Source organism: Leptidea sinapis, chromosome 32 (genome assembly GCF_905404315.1).
Source record: "Leptidea sinapis chromosome 32, ilLepSina1.1, whole genome shotgun sequence".
Lineage (NCBI taxonomy): Eukaryota > Metazoa > Arthropoda > Insecta > Lepidoptera > Pieridae > Leptidea > Leptidea sinapis.
In genome coordinates, this window is record NC_066296.1 from 2,502,272 (window position 1) to 2,528,507 (window position 26,236).

A 26,236-nucleotide genomic window follows, 5' to 3' on the forward strand; every position below is an offset into this window, starting at 1 on the left:
GCCACGGTGCTTTGTCATATAAATTCTACTATAATTACTATGATTAATAATGAGATTAGTATATCATATATTGGTATACGTCATAACTATATCACCTATTATTAAATGTCACAGTCCATTTGGAGGACATTTTGAATCGCTAGATGATAACAATTTAGGTAAGTTTCAAATTAGATGTTTCCAGAAAGTCATTACTGATAATATATTATTGTGTGCGAATTTGCAAGGCTTACATTGAGTTATTTAGTTTTATATTATTAGTTTTATTAATATACTGCATTGGTAATTAGACCATCAAAACAAAATACTATAAAAGAAGAATATTTATATCATTTTTCAATATACTCGATTGCAATAAAACCCCGTTAGGTCTATGGGCAAAAAAATCTTGATGAAGATTAGACCTCCATTTTATTAATAGTTTAATAACCTAAAAAAGTTTTATGAATTTTCTGCTCCTCGTGTGTCAATAATATTGTGTTGGTATGTAGTTCTCATTACCTTATCCTTATAAAGAAATTTATTAGTGGTAATCTCAATTTGCATAATTTTATTCCCTAATATACATAATTAATGTAGGAATATGTATGTTTCTGATTTTAAATGTACGTTGTGGTTCACTATTCACTCAGTAATTATTCTGTTTTCAATATTTATTAGTGTAAACGTAAACTTGTAAACTTATGTAAACCTTGCGCCCGTTCATCGTATTGATTTTCATATTATATAATGGAATTAGTCTAGTAGGAATCGTCGCATGAGTACCGAAAACTATTCCACCTCAATTTTTTATGCGATCCATTCTAATTGCCATACTGATGATATAAATCCATGTTGCCGTGGGTCAACCCCGTGCCATATTGTTTGAGCAATTGCAAGGAATTGTTATCTTTCAACCGGATTTTTTTATATTCTTTATTAAAATACGAATAAAAAAGGTTGTAGTTTTTGACTTTCAATTAATGACATCATATCCAATTTTGAATAAAAATATTTAAATTTGAATCACATACCACCATGTGGCCCATATGCTTGTTTCTCCTCCTCTTCCATAATATATTATATATTATTAATCTATATATATAGCATAAAAAATAGAGTTGGATTCCTGACAAACAAGAAATGGAAACAATATATATTGAATTGAATTTAGGTCATAGTTTAATAGAATCACTCCGGTGAAATCACAATTCTCTAAACAGCAAATATTGAAAATAAGGACGCATGGTAAAAGATGGGGGAGCCATTGCCCAGCAGTGGAATGATAAATATAATAAGTAACAAAATTTGCCCTTTATAGTGCCGCTCAGAATTTGAGGGTTTGTAAAGAATCCTGGGTGGGGCACTGCATTGAAATGAGCAGGGCGTATCAATTACCATCAGCTGAACGGCCTGCTAATCTCGTCCCCTATTGTCATAAAAAAATAGTTTTATTGTATAGGTATTAATAATAAAAATATATTATATGCAATTTCAGATCATCTGCAAACGGAGCCTCCATGTGACGTATGTCCTCGAAACGGTGTCTGCGTCCCTAAAGTGCAATGTCCAGCTCACGTGAACCCTGGGAGCAGCAATCCAAGGTGTCACATCGATGGTCAGCATGTAGGAGTCTGCTGCTTTACAGGAAGCAACCATTTTGGTAACAACTATTGTGTATATTTTACCGTAGAAGAGCATGTGTGGTGCCAGGTCGACCTGTTATAGTTAATAAATCATTGTATTTATTCCATGCAATTACTAATTGTGACAGTAATCACGAAGTTCACAAACAATGAAGTTAAGCTCTAAAGGTTGATGCAACCAATATACGATAATTTATATTTATACAGTTAATTACTTATTACTTTCTATGAAATAATTTATATTATCCAAATATGATTCATATATTGGATGTAGCACCTTACAAACTAATTTCATGAGTATATTACAGCCGTTGAGTTTCTTGTATGTTATTCTCACAAGCTCAACTTTTAACGTTCATTGATAATTTCCGTAATTTAAAAGAAATATTAGTAGTGACGATTCAAAACCGCTTAATTTAAGCCTAATTGAATAAAGTTTATTTGACTTTCACTTTGAACTTAACTTTATTGAGCTGTGATCATGTAGATAGCGCACTATATAATTTTACTTTTGGTATTTTGATATTTGAAGAAGATTGAATGAAGAGAGAGAAGCATGAAAGGACTAAGACAGTTTGCGGTCTGTCCATTCTGTCTACCCCTAAAATTATTAACTTGAAGATATGTATGTAAAATTTAAAATTAATATCATAATGTATACCAAATAAAAATCTATTTCAAACGTTTCAAAATTCTATTTCAAAAAAATACTTCTTTCAATGATTTTTAACGAGAATATTCAGTCAGATTTTGTCACCGTCATTTCATATTTATAGATATTTGTTACGACAATTATAGTAAAATTTCTCTGTAACTACCACACCATAATATAGCCAAGAAAAAGCCTTGATGCTGCCACACCACTGTTAACTAGTGTTTGTAAACATTTACTAACATACATTTGATCATAATGTTAGAAAACGTTTTCATGTTAGATAATGTTAGTAACGTTTCAAAACAAAATCCCTAATAATATTATAAATGTGAATGGAAGTTTGTTTGTTACGCTTTCACACCTAAAGCACTGAACTGATATTGATGAAATTTAGTACAGAGATAGACAAGAGCTTGGGAAAGGGCATAGGCTACCTTTGTCGCGAATAAAAGGCTTGGCGCGCTTGAAATAGGTGGTTGAAGTTTGTATGAAAGTTCGTCATTATGGAAGATAACATAATGAAACTTTAAAATATTCGGTCTAGCGTTTTTAAAATTTAGACCTTTGTGGGGTGAAAAATGGGGATGAAAGTTCTATAGTTGGCAGCTTATAAAAATGTATAAACCACAGCAGTTTGTTGTGTATTATTTGCAAAGGCAGTAAAGAAAAAACAACAAAAGCAGATCGCATTGATAAAACTCTGTGCAATGATCTTCATATTATTTTAGCTTGATTCAGTTGAGATTGATTGTATAGCTCAAGCGGAAGATTAGCTCTGGGCATGCATAATATGTGTGCCAGCATATGCCGAACTTGAGCCCTGGGCATGCATAATATGTGTGCCAGCATATGCCGAACTTGAGCCAAGGCTTTATTTTATTATGTAGGTATGATTTGTTTAATTTTAACACAATTTAAGTATTGTTTTATTTTGTACTTAGTGGTTTTTAGCTTAAAATTTTATTACTATTATAATATATTTGTTCTGTGGTTGCTGTAAGAAATTTACAAATTATTACCTTATGATTTTCAGAGCCGAAGGAGACACAAAGAGTAGCAGCCAGTATTGAGGATTTAAATTCAGCTCATCAGCAATCGAAGAAAAAGTTAGATGAGCTGGTGAAGAGAGCTGACACCTTGCTGAACGAGAAAGATACAGTCGTCAAGGAAAGTGATCCAAGCTATGGACATCACATGGTAAGATATACAAAGAGTTATTTTACTGATACTCCATACCTTAACTGTAATTTGTTGGGATTATCGTTGGGAAATAAAAAAGAGACGGTAATCAAAGCATTTTACGAAGACTTCCTGTGAAGAGTTGCTATCAATTATACAATAACATTGACAATAAGTAATCTATAAAGTCGCTTTCATTTCAAAACTCTGCAACCATTTAGATGTTATTGGGTATGGGTAAATAACCTAGCTCTTAAAATTAATGGTTATCCTCACTTGCACTAAAGATCATATTTCTCTGGTTATATAGCTGGCGGGTTTTGGAGAATACTCGACATGTCACTGGAAAACAGTTAACAATTACGCACCCAGGGAGGAAAGTAGGTTATTCTCATCCGCCAAAAATTGTCAATCGCGGGTGGCAATTCATCCTACTTATCTCACGCGGTGCGTATACGATTTCCTTTCCCATCTGGATGAAAAGCTCTCTTTTAGTCCCTGGTTCGAGAGACAAAAGTCATCTTGCAGGGAGAGAATCGACCACTTTTGTCCCTCGTACCAGGGACTAGAAGCGAGATTTTCACAAGGTGGGAAAAAATAGTAGATTGTTAACTGAGGGTCAAAAGAATCAATTCCCGAGGTAATTAGACCGGCTATAGTCCGAGTAGGAATTGATTTTTTTACCCGTGTGAAACACTCTACTTTTCATTTCGAATATGAGGAAAATAAAACTATTTGTTTATATAAACTATTCATAGATAATGTGTTGTAATATTAGTAGTATCTATTTTAAATTAATTGTCAAATTAGGACAATTTATGTCCACTTTTTGAATTTTAAATATGGAAATCACCGCGTAATTGTTGCGGATTATTCCGCTCATAGAAGTTTGCGCTAAGTTCACACTGGCTGTTTAGAAAGTCACATGGCCGCAGCATTTTTTTTTTTGGTTTTTCTTTTACATAAAACTCTTCGCAGCTGACAGCAGTTCTATTTTTAAGTTCATTCCGGTGGGAAGCAATTTGTATGAGTTTTTCCCTCTCTATGGAGGGAAGCAGCATTTTGCACCCAATAATCAGATCAAAACAACAATACTTTCCGATTTGTTGAACGAAATTACTGATTACTGTTGTATGTGATATGTGATGTTTGTACCGTTTCCAGGATGGGTCCCTTATTTATGTAGAGTTTTTTATGAAGAGGATAAGCAAACGGACGACGAACGAACCTAATGGTAAATGATCTCCACATAATTATATGTTGTCATATTATGTGTGATGAAATTATTTCAAACGTTTTATTATATAATACTAGCTGACCTGGCAAACGTTGATTTGCCATATAAATTATATATGTAAACCTTCCTTGAGCTTCAACGAATCTATTACTAAAGTTTTGGAGTTATTAGGGAACATACAAACATACATTCTCTTTTATATAATATATAGATAGATTTTTCAGATACACAGAAACCGAGAGTGCCGTTCGGCACATTATTCCCTCACCAAGTTCTGACCATTATTTTGTTTATAAGATGGTTTATTTTGCATGGTCTTATAGCTTGTTTCAATAGCTTTCAGATACATTCATTCAAATCATCCTAATTATAAGCGATCTAACACTTAAAATAATACGCATTGACAGAACGTTGCACGAGCGCCAAAAACGCACCGGTTTGAGGCATATCACGCTATTAGAGTTTCCCGGAACGAAAAGCTTAAAGCATTTAGAAAAACTTTTCATTCAATTGGCACTTTATATGTTCATATATTTTGCAGTTCACCAGAGCAGTTGGCTCTAAAGCTCAGGAATTAGGACGCATTGGTTTCCTTAGTCTTTTGTTGGTGCAGGAGTTGAAGTCCAGAGAAGCAATATCTGCGGAAGACCTGGGATCGGGAATTCACCGTAATGCAGAAGGTAATAAAATGTTATAAGTACATTTCCTTACTAAAGGAGTGGTAGAAGAGCCGAATGGTTTTTATATATACTAAATCTGGCCATAAATAATATTACAGTTAAGAATAGACAATTTACATTTGAATTTAGAATCTGTCATTTTTATATTATGATTGTTCATTTAATTTTCTCATTTTGGCGCCAATGCATTGTAAAATATTTTGCGATATTAAAATGGAGTGGGGTGATAAAGAGAACCGAATCGCTGTGATTGCATTACAAAAAGTGGGTATGAAGCCAAATGCATTTTTTAAAACTCTCCATACGCTTGGTATTAGTAAAATGTTTGTGTACCGGGCTATTAATAGATACAATGAGGCCTCCTCTGTTTGTGACAGAAAAATATCTGGCCGTCCACGTAGTGTTCGTACAAAAAAGGTGATCAAAGCAGTAAGGGAAAGCATTTTATCTCGGGAGATAAATATAGAACCTAGAACCATGTCGCGTATTTTAAAAGATTACTTAGGACTTCCCTCTCTCTATCGAATGTTCTTGAACTTCATACTTGGTTATTTCTTGGTTGCATTCTTCAAAAAGTTTATAGAACGTCTTTTATTTTACTATAATTTACTCACATGCTAATTGAACTTGGAGTAAACGAGTTATTAATTTCCATTTTAGGGTCATTTTGTCTGCCACCACCGCTCTGTCCCCGGAAGCCCAGCAAATACAGAAACCTTGATGGCACATGTAACAACTCCAAAAATCCAAGTTGGGGGGCAATATTTACTGGCTTTGAGAGACTTCTGCCTCCAGAGTATAGAGATGGTAAGCGTACTGATCTCTTTTCGATGTCAACCTTATTTAGCATAGTAGAATTATTTTCCTAGAATTACTCCTTCCTTGAATTACTTAATATGATGCCATAATGCCGTGCCGCTCAAGCCTGACTTTACTAAGATGGCGGTATTCCCCTGTCTTATTGCGAGAGGAATATCACGAAAATACTGCAAAAGATTTGAAGGCTATTCACTCCTTTTAACCTTCCGAAATCGGCAAATGCCCCCGGTGGCTGTATCTGAAAAATCTAGTGACATAATGCACTTAGCGATTGTGGAATTTTGGAATATTCACATACGAGACATCTTATCTTGTATGGGATCGACGCAATCACAAAATTCCTACCATAGTTCAAGCTTGGTCTACATCACGAAGGATATCTCGTAATTGACTGTTATGAAGATTTCATTGAAATATCTTTTGAAACCTTTCGTGTATTATAGGCACTTGGGCATTTCGATTGTCAGTCACAAATGGAATACTGCCTAACTCTCGCGCCGTTAGCAATGCTGTCATCCTAGATGGGCACTACCCCAGTAGGTCTCATAACGCCATGTTTACACAGTTTGGACAGTTCATCACCCACGATATTTCTTCTGGTGTTGTTTTTACAACAGGTAAGTGATTGAATTTATATTAAATAGAATGTTATTGTGCTGAAATCATTTGAAGAAAATTAGGACTCAATTTCCTCGAAGAATTTGCAGATCGCATTCCTAGCACGTTACCTAAATATATTCATCCATCAATTCAAAATCAAAACTTACTTTAAATAATCTACTACAGTTATTGGTAATTAAAAAATAATACTGGTATAAATTCGTCTGTTTTGTTATTTGTTTCCAAAGCGGTGGTTTCTGATTGAATGGAAAACTTATTTTATGACTTTACACTTTTGAGTCTTTTAAAACGAGTAACTTGTTCTTAACAACAACGGTCAGTTCTGATCATATTAGATTATTTTTTTTACTTATCCGAGTAAAAGAAATATCTTAAAATAATAATTTTTTTGAGGTTTAACACTTATTGCCTACACTTTAACAATCACTTTTGGGAAACCCACCACCATGTGGGTTTTCAATGAGCTATAAAGGCATAAAAGGCATTTATTTCCTCAAAATTGATTCCTTTAGAATTCTTTTTGATGTCATTTATAATATACTACCGCTTCGGAAAAAAATGGCGCTCTGAGAGAAAAGAAGTGGTGGAAGAAACTCTCCCAGCATTCTTTTTTGCGCTCTTATCAATAAAAATATACAATATTGTACAGTATTATTACTATAAAATAATCATTATCTTGTCCCAGGCTATCCGATCACTTAGATATTCAGCTGTGGAGTAATTGGATTTACGGTTGCGCCATTTTTTTTATAAAACATTTAATTTTATTTATAGACAATGCCTGAACAGTGACTTAAAGCTATTATGTATCTGATGAAGCCTACTATATATTATGTATCTTATGAAGCCTATATTTCATGTACCGTTTTATTTTTGGGCGATCACTGAACGCCAATTCAAAATTCCAATGAATTGACACATTTCTGTTAATAGCATTTCTTGAATCACAATGATATATAAATTATAAGTCGTTTAAGAAAAATCTTTGTCCGTTTGAAGACATATTCAAGGTTGAGCTGTCGGTCGTAATACAACTTTATGCAATTTTAGTTTATGTCAAATTTCAGGGAATGACAGTGCAATATCCTGCTGCTCAAAAGACGGTCAGGATGTATTACCCTTGGAGCTCCAGCATTGGGCTTGTGCAGCCATCTCTATCAGTCCCAAAGATCCCTTCTACAGTCAATTTAATCGGAGGTGTATTAATTTTGTACGTGGGGTGCTCGCTCCTAGCCACGACTGTTTGATCGGCTATGCCAAGCAGGTAGCCTATACATTATTAACGTTCTACAAATCTCCAAATCACAAAATTTATTTTAGTCGTTGCAGCGCCTTCGAGTTCCATTTTGTGATTTTAATGATTCGTACCGGAAGGGTAGTCAACCTTATTGCACTACTCCCCTTTCCGTCCTTGTGTCTGTCAGTCGTATGTGTCATAGCCGCAATAGTTTGACAGCTGAAATTTCGATACATCGTGTTTAACTATTGCCATCATAACAAAAAATAATAATACCTAGTAAAAATATAAAACTCTTTGATATTCGACTAGCTGACCCGACAGAGGTTGTTCTGTTCATAATAATGTTTCTTGTTGTGTAATGTTCTGTACATAGTCACTCATCACGATATCTCTGGAACCATAAGGCGTAGAGACTTGAATTTTGGTAGGAATACTCCTTTCGTCGATATATAGATTACAATATTGAATATAACTTTACTTATATTAAATCAGCCTGTCTATTGAAACTCGTTGAATGCTAATAAAATGGCCGAAAACAACAAGCCCAATCGCTTAATAAGCTTATAGCTATAATAACGCTTATAGCCCCATTTGGTTAGTGTAAATTTTGATTAATTTACGTTATGTTTGGTTATTTGTAATTTTTTCATTCAATTGATTGCCGGCTTGTCATGACCGGGCTTATTTTTCAAATAGCCGGCTGATTTAACCATATGGCTTTAATTTGTAAAGAGGTAGCGTTTTTTCCTTTATGATCTAAATGGTTCAATATTTCGATACAGTCCACAATTCTCACCTATGTTCTCTTGCAACATAGTTATTCGTATCAGTGCAATATTGGCTTAAAAACAGCACGCAAGGTATTTCATTTCATAATATGTTTCACAAACAAAACTTACTCGAAAACCGCACTGTAGATAAAAACGATATTAAAGTACTGTAAAATACTGCAGCAGGAATCGGCTCAAATTCCTATTCAGAACATTTTAGTTTTACCTTTCACCACGATATGGACACGTATTTGAAATAAAAAAAAGACAGGTATGTGGGTTCGTTAATCAAAACCTGATGTGATGGGAATGGATCTTAGCTAAAATATACAGGCTGTAATCGTTAAGTTTGACCAGGCGATTTTTCCGTACAGATATTAATAAACTTTAAACTGTTGCGAAAGTACGTTACCTAATCAGTAAAATAACATTATTATTCTTTTTTAATCAAACGAGAAATTTCCTTTTTTTTCTCTGGAAAATAAAATTTTTTTCACCCTTACCTGGACACTCAAGTAGGCATGAAGTAGGTGGAAATACCTACGACAAACAATATTATTACTATGAAAATGTTTACACCAGACGAATCACAGGAGCGTTGCCGGCCTTTAAGGAAGGTGTACGCGCTTTTTTTGAAGGTACCCATATCGTATCGTCCCGGAAACACCGCACAAGGAAGATCATTCCACAGGAGGACCGCCACACATCCAGATGGTGGGGATGATATCTTAACTTGTGGCCTAACTTATCGACATGAAACTACCACCATTCAATGCGAAATTTATCCTAGATGGTTTATGGCTCCTTATTTTTTTAGTATATAATTTATTTCTTTTTAAAAATCGCCCAGCGAAGCGGGTGGGAGCGACATGTATATTAATAAAAAATCTCTAAAATCTTTAAACTATTAAAATTAAAATTTTTAATTTATTATAGATGAATGGTGTATCACATTTTCTCGATCTGTCTCATATTTACGGAAATTCTGAAGAAAAATTAGCAAGTTTGAGAGCCCCTGGGGGACTATTGAAGACGTTCGATGACTTCGGGAGAGAGTTACCCCCACTTACCAAGGAAAATCAATGCTTGACCAGTAATAATGTTTCTCCGTGCTTTGATTCAGGTGAATACACTTTGACCACTGCACTGCACCAAACTGAAATTTACAGTATCCGCTTATTAGTTAGTGTTCATTTCGTTGAGGCTAGAATCTAGAACGTTTTCCGTAGGAACTTGATAGTTTTAGATATATTTTTGTCATTTGTATACTTATAATAAAAAAAATAATAATTTTCAAGTAAATAAATGAATGTTAAATAAACTATTAACCCTATGATATAATCATCAAAAAGAAAAAAAATTTAATACACAAATAAAATTTTTAAAACATAATTTCATGAACGATGCGGGGCTCGAACCCGCACCCGTTCCGTGCAAGCGCTGTTCCAAGTGAGCCAACCGTTCAAGTGACGTATCGTTTATAAAATCTTGTATGCTAGTTCAACTCTCAGGTTGTGGCTTGACTTACAGGATCTACTCTACAGTTGATAACCAGCTAAACCTCAGTATTTGCATATTAGAAAATTGACTTGACTAAACAATTTGTTATTTTTAAAGTTATAAACCTCACTTCTATTATTAACACACAAATAAAATTTGAAAACAAAATTTTATGAACGATACGGGACTCGAACCCACGACCTCTTCCATCTGAGCTAACCGTTCGAGTGACGTATCGTCATAAAATCTTGTATGCTTTTCAATGCGCAGTGGCACTGCATTGTAATGGGCAGGGCGTATCAATTACCATCAGCTGAACGTACTGTTCGCCGTGTCCATAAAAAAATGAAAAAAAAAAATATAACCATAATTTGTAAAATTAAACTTCTCATACTTCTTTCTACTAGGTGACAACCACGCCAACCAGATATTATCACTGACAGCACTTCATACCTTATTTACGAGAGAACACAACAGGATTGCCAGAGCTTTGTACAAACTGAACCCACATTTAGATGAAGAGGCACTATTCTTTGAGACTCGGAGAATCGTTCAGGCTGAGTTTCAGAATATTGTTTATAAGGAGTGGCTGCCATTGTTGATTGGTAGGTAATATAGCTTTTTTTTATGGAATAGGAGGACAAACGAGCGTACGGCTCACCTGGTGTGAAGTGATCACCGCCGCCCACATTCTCTTGCAACACCAGAGGAATCACAAGAGCGTTGCCGGACTTTAAGGATGGTGTACGCGCTTTTTTGAAGGTACCCATTTCGTATCGTCCCGGAAACAACGCACAAGGAAGCTCATTCCACAGCTTTGTAGTACGTGGAAGAAAGCTCCTTGAAAACCGCACTGTGGAGGATCGCCACACATCCAGATGGTGAGGATGATATCCTAACTTGTGGTGTGTCGTGCGAAGGTGGAATTCAGCGGCAGGAATCAGGTTAAACAGCTCTTCGGAACACTCCCCGTGATAAATGCGGTAGAAGACACACAATGAAGCGACGTCTCTACGCAACGGCAAGTGATCCAGCCGTTCACAGACCACTGGGTCCCCGACTGATTTATAAAAAAAATGTGTGGATATCGGATAGGTCTGAAATTTGGCCAACATTTATTTTTCATACCCCTAAATGATAGCACATGATATAACAGCTGACCCCACACCTAAATAGGTGTGGGGTCAGCTGGGTTTTTTTTCTATATGTTTTAAACTTTATCTTATCTTTTAAAAATGATTGTGTTATATTTCATTTTTTATTTTTATTTTCATTTTTATATTACAATATTTATAGATTTTAGTTTTTAAATTGTTAAAATTACTCTCTTAAAAACGTACTAAAAATTATGAATGCTGTGGTAGCTTATAAGTTAATTAACTCTTATCAAGATTATTATTATATTTTAAATTTAAACATGTAAAGAGTATAATTTGTGTGTTGCGCAAATAAATAAATAAATTAACATATTTTATACATTCCTACATAAAATGGGAAGTATTTGAATGATCTGCTTTATGCGTGTATTATTATTTTGACTACTGGATATACTAACTGGAATTAATTCCAGTTCTACTATATTTAGTTTCATATTAATAATAAAAGCCTTTATTCACTCCAAATACATAATACAATACCAATACTGTCCTTCGCCAAACTGCATAGCAGTTTATTGGCAGAGAAACATCTCCTATTTCATTAGTAATTCGACAAAAAACAAAGCCTTAGACAATTTCATAGTGTCCTAAAAATTCAAATTCAAATTTATTTATTCAAAATAGGATATAATATCACTTATTGAAAGTCAAAAACTACCACTCATTCCAAAAGGTATGCCTCAGACCTGAGAAGAACGGGCGCAACAAACTCAGTGGGCTTTTTTTATAATAATATGGTTACAATGTAAAATCGTACAATACAGTTGATTATTTAATAGCCTGTTGGCGCTGGCTCCATTCCCAATCAGTGGTATTATTAAGAAAATCATTTATGTTATAGTAACCTTTCCCTCACACTTTTTTTTAATAATTCTTTTGAATTTGGTAATACATTTGTTTTGAACATTTTCTGGGATCTTGTTGTAAAAGCATATACATCGCCCCACAAAAGACTTACTAACTCGACTCAGCCGAGTTGTAGGCAGTATAAGTTTATGTTTGTACCTGTTGTTAACATTATGGTTATGACAGTTTCTAGCAAATTCACTTATGTGCCTATGTACATCCATAACAATATCAAGGATATATTGAGAGGCAACAGTCAAGATGTTTATTTCTTTAAATTTTTAATTTTTAAGGACCTAGGTTGTAAATAGCCCTCTTCTGCAGCACAAATATGGGATTGATATCGGCAGCATTGCCCCATAGCAATATAGAATAGGACAGTAAACTATGAAAATAACTAAAGAGAACTAGTCGCGCCGTATCTACGTCGGTTATTTGTCTAATCTTTTTAACCAGGTATGCTGCAGAACTAAGGCTATTAGCCAATCATTCAATTTGGGGACCCCATTGTAATTTGGAATCCAGTGTTATGTCAAGAAATATAGCGCATTCCACCGGTTTCACCACCTCTCCATTTAACAAAACACTCGCATTTAGATTTTTGACATTTGGTACGGAAATATTTTATACATTTCGTTTTCTACCACAAAATCTACTAAATGATCAATATCTTTGACAGGTCCAAAAATGATGAAAATGTTTAAAATATCTACACTGGATGGATATTCTCAAGTCTATGATCCTTCTACAAATCCCTCGATAACTGCAGAGTTCTCTGGAGCAGCCATGAGGTTTGGACATTCGATTGTTGATGGCAAAATGCTGTGAGTATTCAAATTTATACATAGGTTTATACATTTATATCCTAAGATGAAGAATCTTTAATAATATGATGAATTCGCAATACTTAGAGTATAATCAAAATAGTCATAAGAAGTCTTTTTAGGATGCCTCAGTCACAAAAAGTAGATTTAAATAAAGTGTGAGTTTTTCGTTTTCATAAATATGTATTTCTTACTGACTTTTCACCTAAATTTTTAGAGTGCGGAAAGAAGTATATAATATATTCAAAATACATTATTAAAGTAAAACTTCTTTAGGCGCGACTACTAGGTTACTGGACGACAATGCAACGGAACCGGAAGTCCGTTACGGCTAGATGGCGTCACGTTTCTGTACCATCTGGTTTTTGGGTTCTTCGTTCATTATTAGGACAGGCAAATGGTCCAAGCCCATACAGCCATATTCGTTAATATTCAATAAATTCGTCATATTGATATTATATTGTGGTAATCAACGACGTTCTTATGTATAGAACGTCATAGCACACATACACTTATTTATGTATCAGTCATGTCAAAGGAGGGTTTATAATTGTGACTAAATAATATTGTTTATTCCACGTTTACAAATTATAATACTATTAAAATAATTTAAATGTAAGGAGTAATATTAATATTTTAACTAATTTTGACTCGTACTCTTATCTCAAAATTATTTTAACTTTCTGTAATGTTCCGAATCGATTATAATAGATGTATTTTTTTAATTTTGATGTTTTTATGGTTAAAATTGTTTTAGGGTTTTCAGTCCACAAACTAGTAGTGTCGATGAAATACTCTCTCTACCTGAAACCATGTTCTTACCTTCAAGATTGCGCCTTAAGTACTTCTTGGATCGGTTGCTGACCGGAATGTGTATGCAGCCAATGCAAAATGTTGATCCTTTCATGACAACTGCAGTAAGTATTGAAAGGGGTACAGGAAAATATTATCTGCAGTGTTAAATGAGCAATAATTAAGAATATTTGTCAAACTTCTAAACTAAGCGCTTTTGAATTTCTGCTGCGATGCCACTGTATCTAAACCTTTCTTGAGCTTCAAAGAATCTATTACAAAAGATTTCATTGAGATCGGTCGGATAGTTTAGGAGTTATTAGGGAACATACAAACATACATTCTCTTTTATATATATATACAGATTGGATGCATCAACCTTTAGAGCTTGAACTCAATGTTTGTGTAAGGATGCTTCGTGAACGTGTGATAGTAGTGATTACTGTCATAATTAGTATTATATAGTTATTGCATACCACAAATACAATGTCAACCGTTCACGATTGACGCAAGGACCAGCCATCGTTCCCTGCGCACATATTTGAGGGAAGGAGACGACACGGCACACGACGCAACCGGAAGCAATGCCATTCAGTGAGCATGAAGAATAGTCCTAAAGATTTTGCTGAAAAAAACGTTTTTTACAGAGTTTTCATGCTCATCGTATTCAAGATTCTGTCTTTGCACGATGTTTCATATATTTCATAACGGTTTTAGTTCAACCTTTTGTATGTTATATCAAGTGTAATATCAGAAGTCCTTCATTTTAACTGAGCAGATTTCAGTCAACCACGTCCTATATGGCATAAAAGGCATTTATTTTCTCAAAATTGATTCCTATGGAATTCTATTTGATGTCTTTTCTAACACTACCACCGCTTCGGAAACACATGGAGCTCTGAAAAAGAAAAAGCGGCGCATGAAACTCTCCCAGCATTCTTTTTTATATACAATACTAGCTGTCCCAGCAAACGTTGTATTGCCGATATTAAAATCGCGATACAAAAGTAACTGTTGATCGTAGATGGGTGAAAATTTGAAGTTGTATGTATTTTTTATGCTGACTCATAATCAAACAAATTAAAAAAAATGTCAAAAAAATTAAAAAAAAAAATTTCGTGTGGACCACCCTTAACATTTAGGGGTATAAAAAATAGATGTTGGCCGATTCTCAGACCTACTCAATATGCTCACAAAATTTCATGAGAATCGGTCAAGCCGTTTCGGAGGAGTACGGGAACGAACATTGTGACACGAGAATTTTATATATAAGACTTTACTGTCATCAATATTTCATCTAGTCCCAGGTTTAGTAGTAGGGTATACGACGGAGCCGTTCTTTAATAATATATTTACATATATTTATAGATAATGCCTGGGACTTTATTTTAAAAGTGTATACCTTATCTTTAAAGCTATTATGTATTTTTTTTTTGGAATAGGAGGACAAACGAGCGTACGGGTCACCTGTTGTTAAGTGATCACCGCCGCCCACACTCTCATGCAACACCAGAGGAATCACAGGAGCGTTGCCGGCCTTTAAGGAAGGTGTACGCGCTTTTTTTGAAGGTACCCATGTCAAAAGAACTATACTGTTGAAACTTAGTAAGTAGATGTATTCTGGAACCGCATTAAGATTATCAAACAAAAATAGAAAAAAAAAAATTAGGGGTTCCGTTTCATCAAACCCATACGTGTTCAAAAATAATTTTGAGGTTTCTAATACCATTTTTTCTAAACTGAATAGTTTAAGCGAGAGACACTTCCAAAGTGGTAAGATGTGTTTGTTTAACTTATGAAATAAGATAATGATAAAACTAAAAAAAATCTATGATGTACATTATCATGCAAACTTCACGCATTGCGTCGACACTCCGGCTCCTTCTTATGTCCAAATTATATCAGTTGGTGCTGGGGCTGCTGCATCGATTGCCGAAGACAGCCAACGTCGCAAAGATGTTGGTCTCAGTGAGTCATACATCTTTGTGCCGTTTAGTGTCGGGACACTTGGCCCGTGGAGCCCAGAGGCGCGGAGAATATTCAAAATACTATCTTCGCGCCTCAATAACGCTACTGGTAACCCAAGCGCTGGTAGCTATTTCGGTCAACGAATCAGCCTAGCTATCCAACACGGAAATGCTGCCGGTATTCTTGTAATTTTAGGTAATCATAGTTTTGTAAATATTGTTCTAAGATTTGTTTTTTTAATACTACTTTTATCATTGGATGCGACAGGAAACCTAAGTCTTTTCAATAGAGATCTTGTTGGCAACGACTGAAAACCGACTAGTGTTAGAGAGTGGAAGCCAATTTAGTTGCAAACCCTCCTTTCTGACACCTTTCTTAACCTAACATAATTATTATTTCAGTTATCCCGCTATTTGTTCCGAGGTGGGAATCCATTCGGTCACGACCTGGCAGCCATCAACATTCAAAGAGGGAGAGACTACGGCCTCAGACCTTTTAACGATTACAGAGTATTGATTGGCTCAAAACCATTTACATCATTTAAACAATTTCCGGCTAAAGTAAGTGTTATTTTATATACTCCGGCTTCCACATTCATTTGTGATATTTTTTGTTCTTTGGTAATTTAGGGCCAATATTTTTTTTGTTCGTATTTGTGGTGGTGTCAAACGGTGTCCATAGATAGAAAATCCTTAGAGCTACCCGAAGCACCCCCATTGCATGTAGAGTTAAAATTTTCATATTTTTGTCGAATCTTAACTAACAACAAATCATTTGTCACAGACACATAAATGACTGTAGTTCTTGCATACAGAAAAACTAGTGTGTTAAGTTAAACGAGATAAAAAAAATTCAATCTTAAGAGTTAATACAAATTCAAAAAGTAAATACTAGGAAATTTTTCGAATATGATTAAAATAAAAACACTGAAAATAATTTGCTGAGACCTTTCTTAAAAAAATTGCCAATTGCGCTATAACATTAAATTAACCTTATAAATTTTATTACTCTAATTTCATTTTTAGTACTCTACAGTGTCATACTAAAATTATACTCATATGGAAATATTACATTGCGTAAATAATAATATATCTATTAAACAATTAGTGGTTTTTGGTCAATATTTTTTCAGTACTTTCTGAAAAGTACCAATCAGGTATCATTCGATTTTAATGATGATGTAGAGATTTATAAAGGATAATAATATCGAGGGAGGCGATGGCTGCTCCATGCGTCATGCTCGTAAGCGTGCGCTTCTTGTGGTGGTAAGATGCAGCCTATCAAAACTCTTTAAGAAAAAAGCGATTCACTCAATTGTATGAAACGTGCAGTCATTGATAGATTTACAGATGACGGCTATAATCTTGTAAAAAAGGAGATAGCCGTTATCTACAACGTTTTAAGCAACTGTTTCAAACTTAGCCAGGTTATAACTTCGTCGCCAATCGCCATACTGTAATTACTGCTATGTCAAATTGACGTCAAATCACTGAAAGTTTCATACTAAACTTTTCAACTTTTACTAGTCAGTCCCGTTTCTTATTACGTAGTATTTACATCCTCTTTGTCAGGATGAACCTGTTACCGAAAACTGCTTCAGATTCTTAAAAGTAATATTGTTTTTATAATCACCAATTAAATGCTCGCAAAATAAATTGATTTACTTACGGTGTGTGTAAATGATGCAGCTACTGTACTCAATAACCTGTTTTTTATTAATTTGCATTTAATTTTTTTACTTATTGACAATTGTAACTATTTTAGAGCTTTCAAATAAAAAAGAACAATCAAAATTGGTGCACCCAGTCGAAGAAGAAGTCGGTTAAAATACTTGCACATCCCTTTTTCTTTGACAGTAAGAGATGAGACGAGCAGGACGTTCAGCTGATGGTAATTGATACGCCCTGCCAATAACAATACAATGCCGCTCAGGATTCTTGAAAAACCCAAAAATTCTAAGCGGCACTGTAATCATAGTCACCTTGAGACATAAGATGTTAAGTCTCATTTGCCCAGTAATTTCACTAGATACGGCGCCCTTCAGACCGAAACACAGTAATGCTTCACGGCAGAAATAGGCGCCGTTGTGGTACCCATAATCTAGCCAGCATCCTGTGCAAAGGAACCTTCCACTGGTAAACGGTAGTAAAAATGTCGGAATGAGCCATGGCTCTCATTCTCATGTTTTATGGTGCATGCATCCATAGTTGGTATTTTATTAATTGAAATATTTTTTCTTTTACATTCTTCCAGACTGCCCAGAGATTATCTTCAGTTTATACACACCCCCATGACATAGACCTGTGGGTAGGTGGCCTTTTAGAAAAACCAATTGATGGAGGGATCCTGGGTGCCACCTTCTCCCAAATCATCGGAGACCAATTCACCAAGTTAAAGAAAGGAGACAGATACTTTTACGAACATGGTCCCGATGTTAATCCAGGAGCTTTTACACCAAGTAAGGTTTTAACTTAAAATTTTTGTATTATTATTTATTTAATTAAACGTTTTGTAAGATCACGATTCAGGGGGACAAAATGTAACTTTTACGCAACAACTTTTGTAAAAATACTGTTACAAGTACTAATTTAAATAAATTTGTAACAGTCGCGTAAATAAAAAATAATATTAGTTTGTAAGTTATATACGCAATAGTAACATTTACCACAGAAACGCTGTTTAACAACTGTGTTGAATTGGTGATACATTTTTTTTTTTTTTTTTTTTTTTTTATGGAATAGGAGGACAAACGAGCGTACGGGTCACCTGGTGTTAAGTGATCACCGCCGCCCACATTCTCTTGCAACACCAGAGGAATCACAAGAGCGTTGCCGGCCTTTAAGGAAGGTGTACGCGCTTTTTTTGAAGGTACCCATGTCGTATCGTCCCCGAAACACCGCACAAGGAAGCTCATTCCACAGCTTTGTAGTACGAGGGAGAAAGCTTCTTGAAAACCGCACTGTGGAGGACCGCCACACATCCAGATGGTGGGGATGATATCCTAACTTGTGGCGTGTCGTGCGATGGTGAAATTCGGCGGCAGGAATCAGGTTAAACAGCTCTTCGGAACACTCCCCGTGATAAATGCGGTAGAAGACACACAATGAAGCGACGTCTCTACGCAACGCCAAGTGATCCAGCCGTTCACAGAGCACTGAGTCCCCGACAATTCGAGCTGCTCTACATTGCACGCGGTCAAATGGATCGAGCAGATACTGGGGTGCACCAGACCAGAGATGACAGCAATACTCCATGTGTGGCCGGACCTGCGCTTTGTAGAGCGCTAGAATGTGGGCCGGCTTGAAGTATTGCCGTGCTCTATTGATGACGCCCAGCTTCTTCGAAGCCAATTTGGCTTTGCCCTCCAGATGGCCACGGAATTGGCAATCGCTCGAGATTTCGAAACCCAGTATTCCGATACTAGGCGCGGCTTTAAGAGAAGTGTTCTCGAAGAGCGGTGATACGACAAATGGGGTTTTTTTAGTGGTAAACGCGCAAACTTGAGTCTTCTGGGGGTTAAATTGGACAAGGTTCAATTTACCCCATTCCGCGACCTTCTCGAGAGAGGACTCGATAGAAGACACAAGTTTCTCCCGGCACTGGTCGACGATTTCCCGAGAGAGACCGGCATGGCCCGTGTATACGGCATCACCAGTGCTGTCATCTGCATAGCAATGCATGTTGGAGGTGTCCAACATATCATTGATATGCAGAAGAAACAGCGTAGGAGATAGCACACAGCCTTGGGGCACTCCAGCATTCACGGGCTTCGGGTTCGAGCAATATCCGTCGACAACGACCTGTATGCTACGCCCAGTGAGGAAGCTGGAGGTCCACTTGCACAAGCTCTCGGGAAGCCCAAATGATGGAAGTTTTGAGAGGAGCGCCTTGTGCCATACACGATCAAAGGCCTTCGCTACATCCAGGCTAACTGCCAGGCCTTCCCCCTTGCTTTCAATAGCCGCCGCCCATCTATGTGTTAGGTATACCAGAAGATCACCTGCCGACCGTCCATGGCGAAACCCGTACTGTCGGTCGTTGATCAACTGGTGACCCTTTAGGTATACTAAAAGCTGGTGGCTAATTATGCTCTCCATGATTTTGGAGAGCAGGGAGGTGATAGCAATAGGCCTGTAGTTCGCCGGATCCGAACTGTCTCCTTTTTTTGGATCGGATGGACAAGGGCTGACTTCCATGAGTCAGGGACTACGCCTTTGGAATAAGAGTGCCGGAATAAACGCGTTAGCACCGGCGTCAACTCAGGGGCACACGTTCTAAGCACGATTGGAGAAATGCCATCCGGCCCGCTCGACTTCCTGACGTCCAACGAAAACAGAGCTCGCCTAACAGTTTTCTGTCTGAACTGTACTTCAGGCATAGAGCTCTGACACCGCGGGATGGTCGGCGGTGTTTTTCCGTTGTCGTCAAGAGTCGAGTTGGAGGCGAAAAGAGCGCACAGGAGCTCGGCTTTCTCTTTTGCCGTATGGGCCAGGGTGTCATTCCTCATGTGCAACGGCGGCATGGACGACTGGTTGAAGTTTCCAAGAGCAGCTTTCGACAACGACCAGAACTTGCGTGTTCCGGTCGGGTAACTGGAAAGCTGCTCGCCGATTTTGACGACGTGCTTAGACTTCGCACGGGCGATTTGCCGCTTAAAAAATCTGGAGGCACGGTTATATTTTCTCTTAAGAACTTTGCAGTTCGGATCCTTTGTGCCCAGCGCCGCAACCCAAGTTCGATACGCCTGTTTTTTGCAGTCAGATGCTGCTTTAACTGACGCATCGAACCAGGGCTGTGATCTGCCACCGATCGGTACTACAGAGCTTGGTATAAAAATATCCATGCCCTGCAGTATCACATCGCCTACTGCAATGGCGCAGGCACTAGGATCATCCGAAGAGAAACAAACTTAGCCCCAAGGGTAGGATGCAAAAAAGGAACGCATCCTATCCCAATCTGCTGACTTGTAGTGCCAAACGTGGCGGGTCGCTGGTGGTCTGCGACGTTGGCGTCGGATAGGCACTACACTCCTGACCAGGCAATGGTCGGACGTTCCAAGAGGGGCGTCGACAAAGACCTGGTAACCATCGGGATGTGTAGTCAGCAGAAGATCTAATAAGGACGGCATGTGGCTATCCACATCCGGGAGCCGCGTTGGCGACTCAACCAATTGGGACAGACCATACGCCAATGCAAAATTATGCACAGATCGCCCTGCGTAGTCTGTGGTACGTGATCCAAGCCATTCGGCATTGTGCCCGTTGAAATCACCCAAGACCACGATTTCAGCGGAGGGGATCTGTGCAAGCACGACGTCAATTGCAGCTTGAACGCAGCCCATGAGATGATCGGTTTCTGCGTTACCACTATGGGACCTGTAGACACACGCATAGATACGGACGCGGTCGTCTAAATCTACGCGGAGCCAGAGACTAGACAGGTCCCTACCCTCAAAATTGTCGAGACGGCGACAGCAGATATCCTCCCTAACGTACACACATACCCCGGCATGAGGCAAAAAGTTGTGCTCAATTTTGTACCCGGGGTACGTTAAATATGACGTATCGCTAGGTCGAGATATCTGCGTCTCCGTAAGGAAACACAAGGCCGGCTGCGCCGTCTCAAGGTGGTGGTGGACGGCGATTAAATTGGAGTGAATTCCCCTGATATTGCAAAAGTCCACGTTGAGCGTGGAGCGGGGTGCCGTGGTGTTACTGCCTCGTTTGTCCTCGGTCATGCGCGGTTCAGTGCCCACCCCAGAATACGAAGGGCGGCCCGAGCGAGAGTGCTCGGGGAGGGATTCTCCGGCTCTGGTAGAGCTGGTACCCTCCTGGGGTAATATCTTTTTACGGACCGCTCTCATAATTTGTGTGGGGGGGGGGGGAAGGGATGGCCTCCGGGTCTCGACACTAACCTATGCGAAACATAGCGGCACTAGGCCGCTACTTCACGCCGGTATTCTGTGCGAGTGTGGTAATTAACCCGGACGAGTCTGGCCCGATTGTGCTGACGTCATAAAACGGCAGCGTGACTCTCCCACTTCTAAAAAAGCCCTTAGTCGCCTCTTACGACACCCATGGGCCTGGGACTCCCCTATTCTTTTTACGCCCCGGAGAAAGTACAGGGCACTTGTTTTGTACATAACGGGATAGTGTGGAAATAGCATATACATCGCCCAACTAACGCCTTACTAACTCGATCTTTTATTTAAAACCACGTCTAGATAAACTATGACAGCTATGAAAACTTGGAAAAAAATTAAGTTTAACTAACCCATATTTTGAGCAATTCACGCACACTAACACAAAGTGTCACATCGCGAGTGTAAGACGTGGCTTGTCACGCACACTCAACTAATATTCCTGGCTGTTTTTATCGGTTGTCTAACACCAAGAGACTATCTAGACGTATAAATTATATAAGATAACTACTTTATAAATGTGTGAGCCCTGTTTTATATATAATTATGTGAAAAATAAATATTTTATAACTTATCGACAACAATTCTACGATTTTTGTAATTTTTATCTCGAAATCGGCTTTAATGATCTCAATAAAAATTGGTCTGTAGTAAGATCACAAAATTGCGCAATTTTAAGGTATAAGAAAAAGGTTTTAAGGTTTTGTTACAAAGAAGCAGGGCTTCCTGGTACATTCCTTGTCTAAAAGACTTTCTCAAATGTTTCAGTAATTTTCTTATTACTATTTGATCGAAGCCATTACGGACTGATCTCGATTATTAAGAGGGCAAATTCCTACTACGATATCACGTTATTTAGTTTGGTAAATATAATTTTCAGGCCAGCTCTCTGAGATCAAGAAGGTTACTCTAGCCAGAATCATTTGCGACAACAGTGATCATATTGAACTCTTAACACAATCGCCCTACGCGTTTTTGAGGCGTGATTTAAGTGGGTAAGTAAAACTTTTCAACTAACCATCAATGAAGTTTTTCTGAGTAATGGAACATCTTTTGAAAGTTTAACATCATGATGTTGGAGAAAAGACAGTTTTGAAACTCTAAAGGTAAACAGGAAAAAACACAATAATCTTATACCCGAAATAACCTTCTCTGCCACCTTATGCCATTGGTGCCGATAAAACATAAAACATTACATTCAATTACACACAGACAGAACTACATTCTTTATTTAATTGTAATTAATACTCGCTGACCCAGCAAACGTTTTTTGAGTTAGACCGTTTCTAAGACGTTGCAACATTACTTTATTTTTCTAAATTAAAAGAATTTTTACCAAAATGACGTAGCCTTAGTTACTCCTAATTACATCAGCTACCTGCCAATAAAAGTCACATCAAAATCAGTCCAGCCATTTCAGAGATTAGCCGGAACAAACAGACAGACAGTCAAAAATTGTAAAAAAAAATATTTTGGTGTATATATATTATATATATTCATATACATGTATTAAAAAACGGTTACTTCAATTCAACGGTAGCTATCTTCACGGCTAAAAACTCTCCCTGTGTCGTATCCTATCGATTTCAGATCCTCTAACTTCCTCTAACTGCCATAGCTTGTGCCAGCATACTCGCCGTTGATATATTGAGCAATGATCACAGATTCAAAGATATTCATTTTACCCTTAGGATACAAAGTTATTGATAAACATACTCAAGTGGAGTATGTTTATCAATAGCAAAAAAATCGAATCTTATATCTTATGAGTGTACCTTTGGCAGCTCATGGCAAAACTAATTAAAAAAAATTTTTTTTTTTCAAATTCCAAATTTCTATATTTGATATTAAAATATATATACAAAATTACTTAAATCTATTTATTAAAGCAATTTACAACTAAGCCTTGTATATGAAGGTATCAGAAAACTTATTTCTACAACCCTATCTACGTGTTGGGGGATAAAACTTTATTATTCTTAAAAACTAATACATGAGGTTTGTGGTGGGGGGAAATCCAGGAAACTGGGAAAACCTGGCTATTTGCTATAATATAACGTAATATTAATCGTAACACTTAACCTAACTTAAGACTAATGACTAGAACTAACTTTAAAACGAAGGTAAATAAATACATAGATATGTTTACATAGATATATAATATATAAATATAAGAGGGGTGTGGGGTGGGGGGGGGGATCTTGGGAAAGAAAAGGATGCAAAACTAATTGTCTACTGGGAAAAGAACTGCAATGTAAAACCCAGCACAACATTAATACAATTTTACTTTATAGGCTAAAAAAATTACATTTATTACAATTTTTGTTGGTTAGGTACCTATGTTGGGGTGAGTAGATTACTTTTTTTTATGTTAAATGATGCGCCCTGCCCATTACAATGCAGTGCCGCTGAGGATTCTTTAAAAGCCCCAAAAATTCTGAACGGCGCTACAATTGCGCTCGTCACCTTGAGACATAAGATGTTAAGTCTCATTTGCCCAGTAATTTCACTAGCTACAGCGCCCTTCAGACCGAAACACAATAATGTTTACACACTACTGCTTCACGGCAGAAATAGGTGCCGTTGTGGTACCCATAATCTAGTCGACTTCCTGTGCAAAGGAGCCTTCCACGTTTGCTTGTCATTTTTAAATTCATTAATGCTATATGCCTTTGATGCATTATTTTTGTTTAATTACTTAATTACAACTTAAATTTGTTCAAAGGGAGTTCTCCAACAGCTACAGGTATCGTATTTCACGTACACCTCGCCCCACAAACGAGTCAGTAACTTTACATTAGTTTATTCTTGTTTCTTGTATTCAAGTTCACTTCAACAGAGATATTTTTCTTCTCATAGGGTACATTTTCATCCTATTTAGCCAAACTTAAAATATGTATTATATTTGTTAGTTCAGTTCCGTGGTCACTTAGAAGAGGAGACCAATTGGCCTCTAAAAAGCTTGGTGTACTCAGTAAGTCGAGACAGTACTTTACTGCCACCGCCTATACCAGGGGTGCTCAAACGGTCGATCGTGATCGACAGGTCGATCGCGAGTTATTTTTGAGTCGATCTCGAGAAAAAAATCCGGTATATTAAACAAAAATCGGTAATTACGTACCAGCTTATGAAAAGTATGCTCAGGACATGCAGTGTCACGCTTCAACATCCAAAGTCACTCTTTAGTTAAGCTTAGAACTTTAGAACGCGTTTGTTTTGTAAAAACCAATAAACTCGCAATTTTGAATAATAATTATGAGTTTTTTCATTGACATTTAAGAGCAGACCTATACTTACCTTGACTAAAAAAATGCATATTTTGCGCAAAACTAATATATATGTCATCGTGACACTCTACCTAGACGACAATCCATCATCACACTTACTTGAAGCCTCTCAGAGCCGATCGATCGTAGTCTAACAATTTTGAGGTATACTATAAGTTACAAATTAGCTTCACATGGAATACTGTTCTCACCTCAGGACGAGGTCTCCTTAGTACCAGTTTCTTGCATTTAACCGCATACAACGAAGAGCGGCTCGAAACATCGACAATCAAGTCGTATTCAATAGGTTTGATTGTTTGGCGTTCCGTAGAGATATAGAATTTATCACAGAGAGCACTCAGAAAAGTTCTTCATGTTGATACCAGCTATAAGTAAATTTTTTTGACTCGCACAGTCTCTTCCTCGATCAATTAATGGCTGTAGTTTTCCCTATCCGAAATTACTTAGAGAACTTACAACTTCGAGCACAGTTCCACCTTACGCCTGACAATGAATCTCTTGTCCTTTGGTGTCCATTGGCAGTTGTTTCACTACTTCCCATCACGTGAGCCTCTTCTCCGTTTTTTTCACTAAGCAACGAGACGAGCAGGATGTTCAGCTGATGGTGATTGATCCACCGCTCAGGATTCTTGAAAACCCCAAAAATTCTGAGCGAAACTACAATTATGCTCGTCACCTTGAGACATGAGATGCTACGTCACATTTGCCCAGTAATTTCACTAGCTACGGCGCCCTTCAGACCGAAACATAATAATGATTGCAAATTACTGCTTCACGGCAGAAAAACGCACCGTTGTTGTACCCATAATCATAGCCGGCATCCTGTGCAAAGGAGGCTCCTTTGGTGGAGTGGTTTGCCCCCTCGTAGATAAAATATTACAATGCCAGCTTTCACGTCAAAAAATAAAAAACTTGTTTGTTCTAAAACAAATATATATATACGACGTGTACCCCTCGCCAAAGATCTAACATACTATGTCTCGAGTCACTGTAATCAACACACTGTAAAAATATCGACATAATTATAATATAATATTTCTTTACAGAAACCAACCAGTACCATGCGACAGCACAGTTATACCGCAAATGGATTTGAATAAATTTAGAGATCTGTAG

General features: G+C 37.1%; 1 protein-coding gene across 1 annotated transcript; it reads left to right on the plus strand.

Annotated features, from left to right (window-relative positions):
- Window positions 1-583: 583 nt before the first annotated feature.
- Window positions 584-26,236, plus strand: LOC126974313 (chorion peroxidase-like). The gene is made up of 15 exons (XM_050821772.1): window positions 584-605; window positions 1,478-1,656; window positions 3,325-3,493; window positions 5,263-5,376; window positions 6,037-6,183; window positions 6,639-6,812; window positions 7,884-8,080; window positions 9,763-9,949; window positions 10,734-10,931; window positions 13,009-13,153; window positions 13,911-14,070; window positions 16,315-16,473; window positions 18,167-18,371; window positions 22,714-22,828; window positions 26,167-26,236. Exons 1-15 carry the CDS (start codon window positions 584-586, stop codon window positions 26,234-26,236), a joined length of 2,241 nt encoding a protein of 746 aa, XP_050677729.1.

Bases quoted from the DNA above. Each gene is read 5' to 3' on its own strand.
- LOC126974313 (XM_050821772.1), top strand. From the start codon at position 584: ATGTATGTTTCTGATTTTAAAT. The intron at 3,494-5,262 runs GTTATTTTACTG...TTGGCTCTAAAG, and splicing joins CATGGTAAGATATACAAAGA to CTCAGGAATTAGGACGCATT. The intron at 14,071-16,314 runs GTAAGTATTGAA...TTATTATTTCAG, and splicing joins ATCCTTTCATGACAACTGCA to TTATCCCGCTATTTGTTCCG.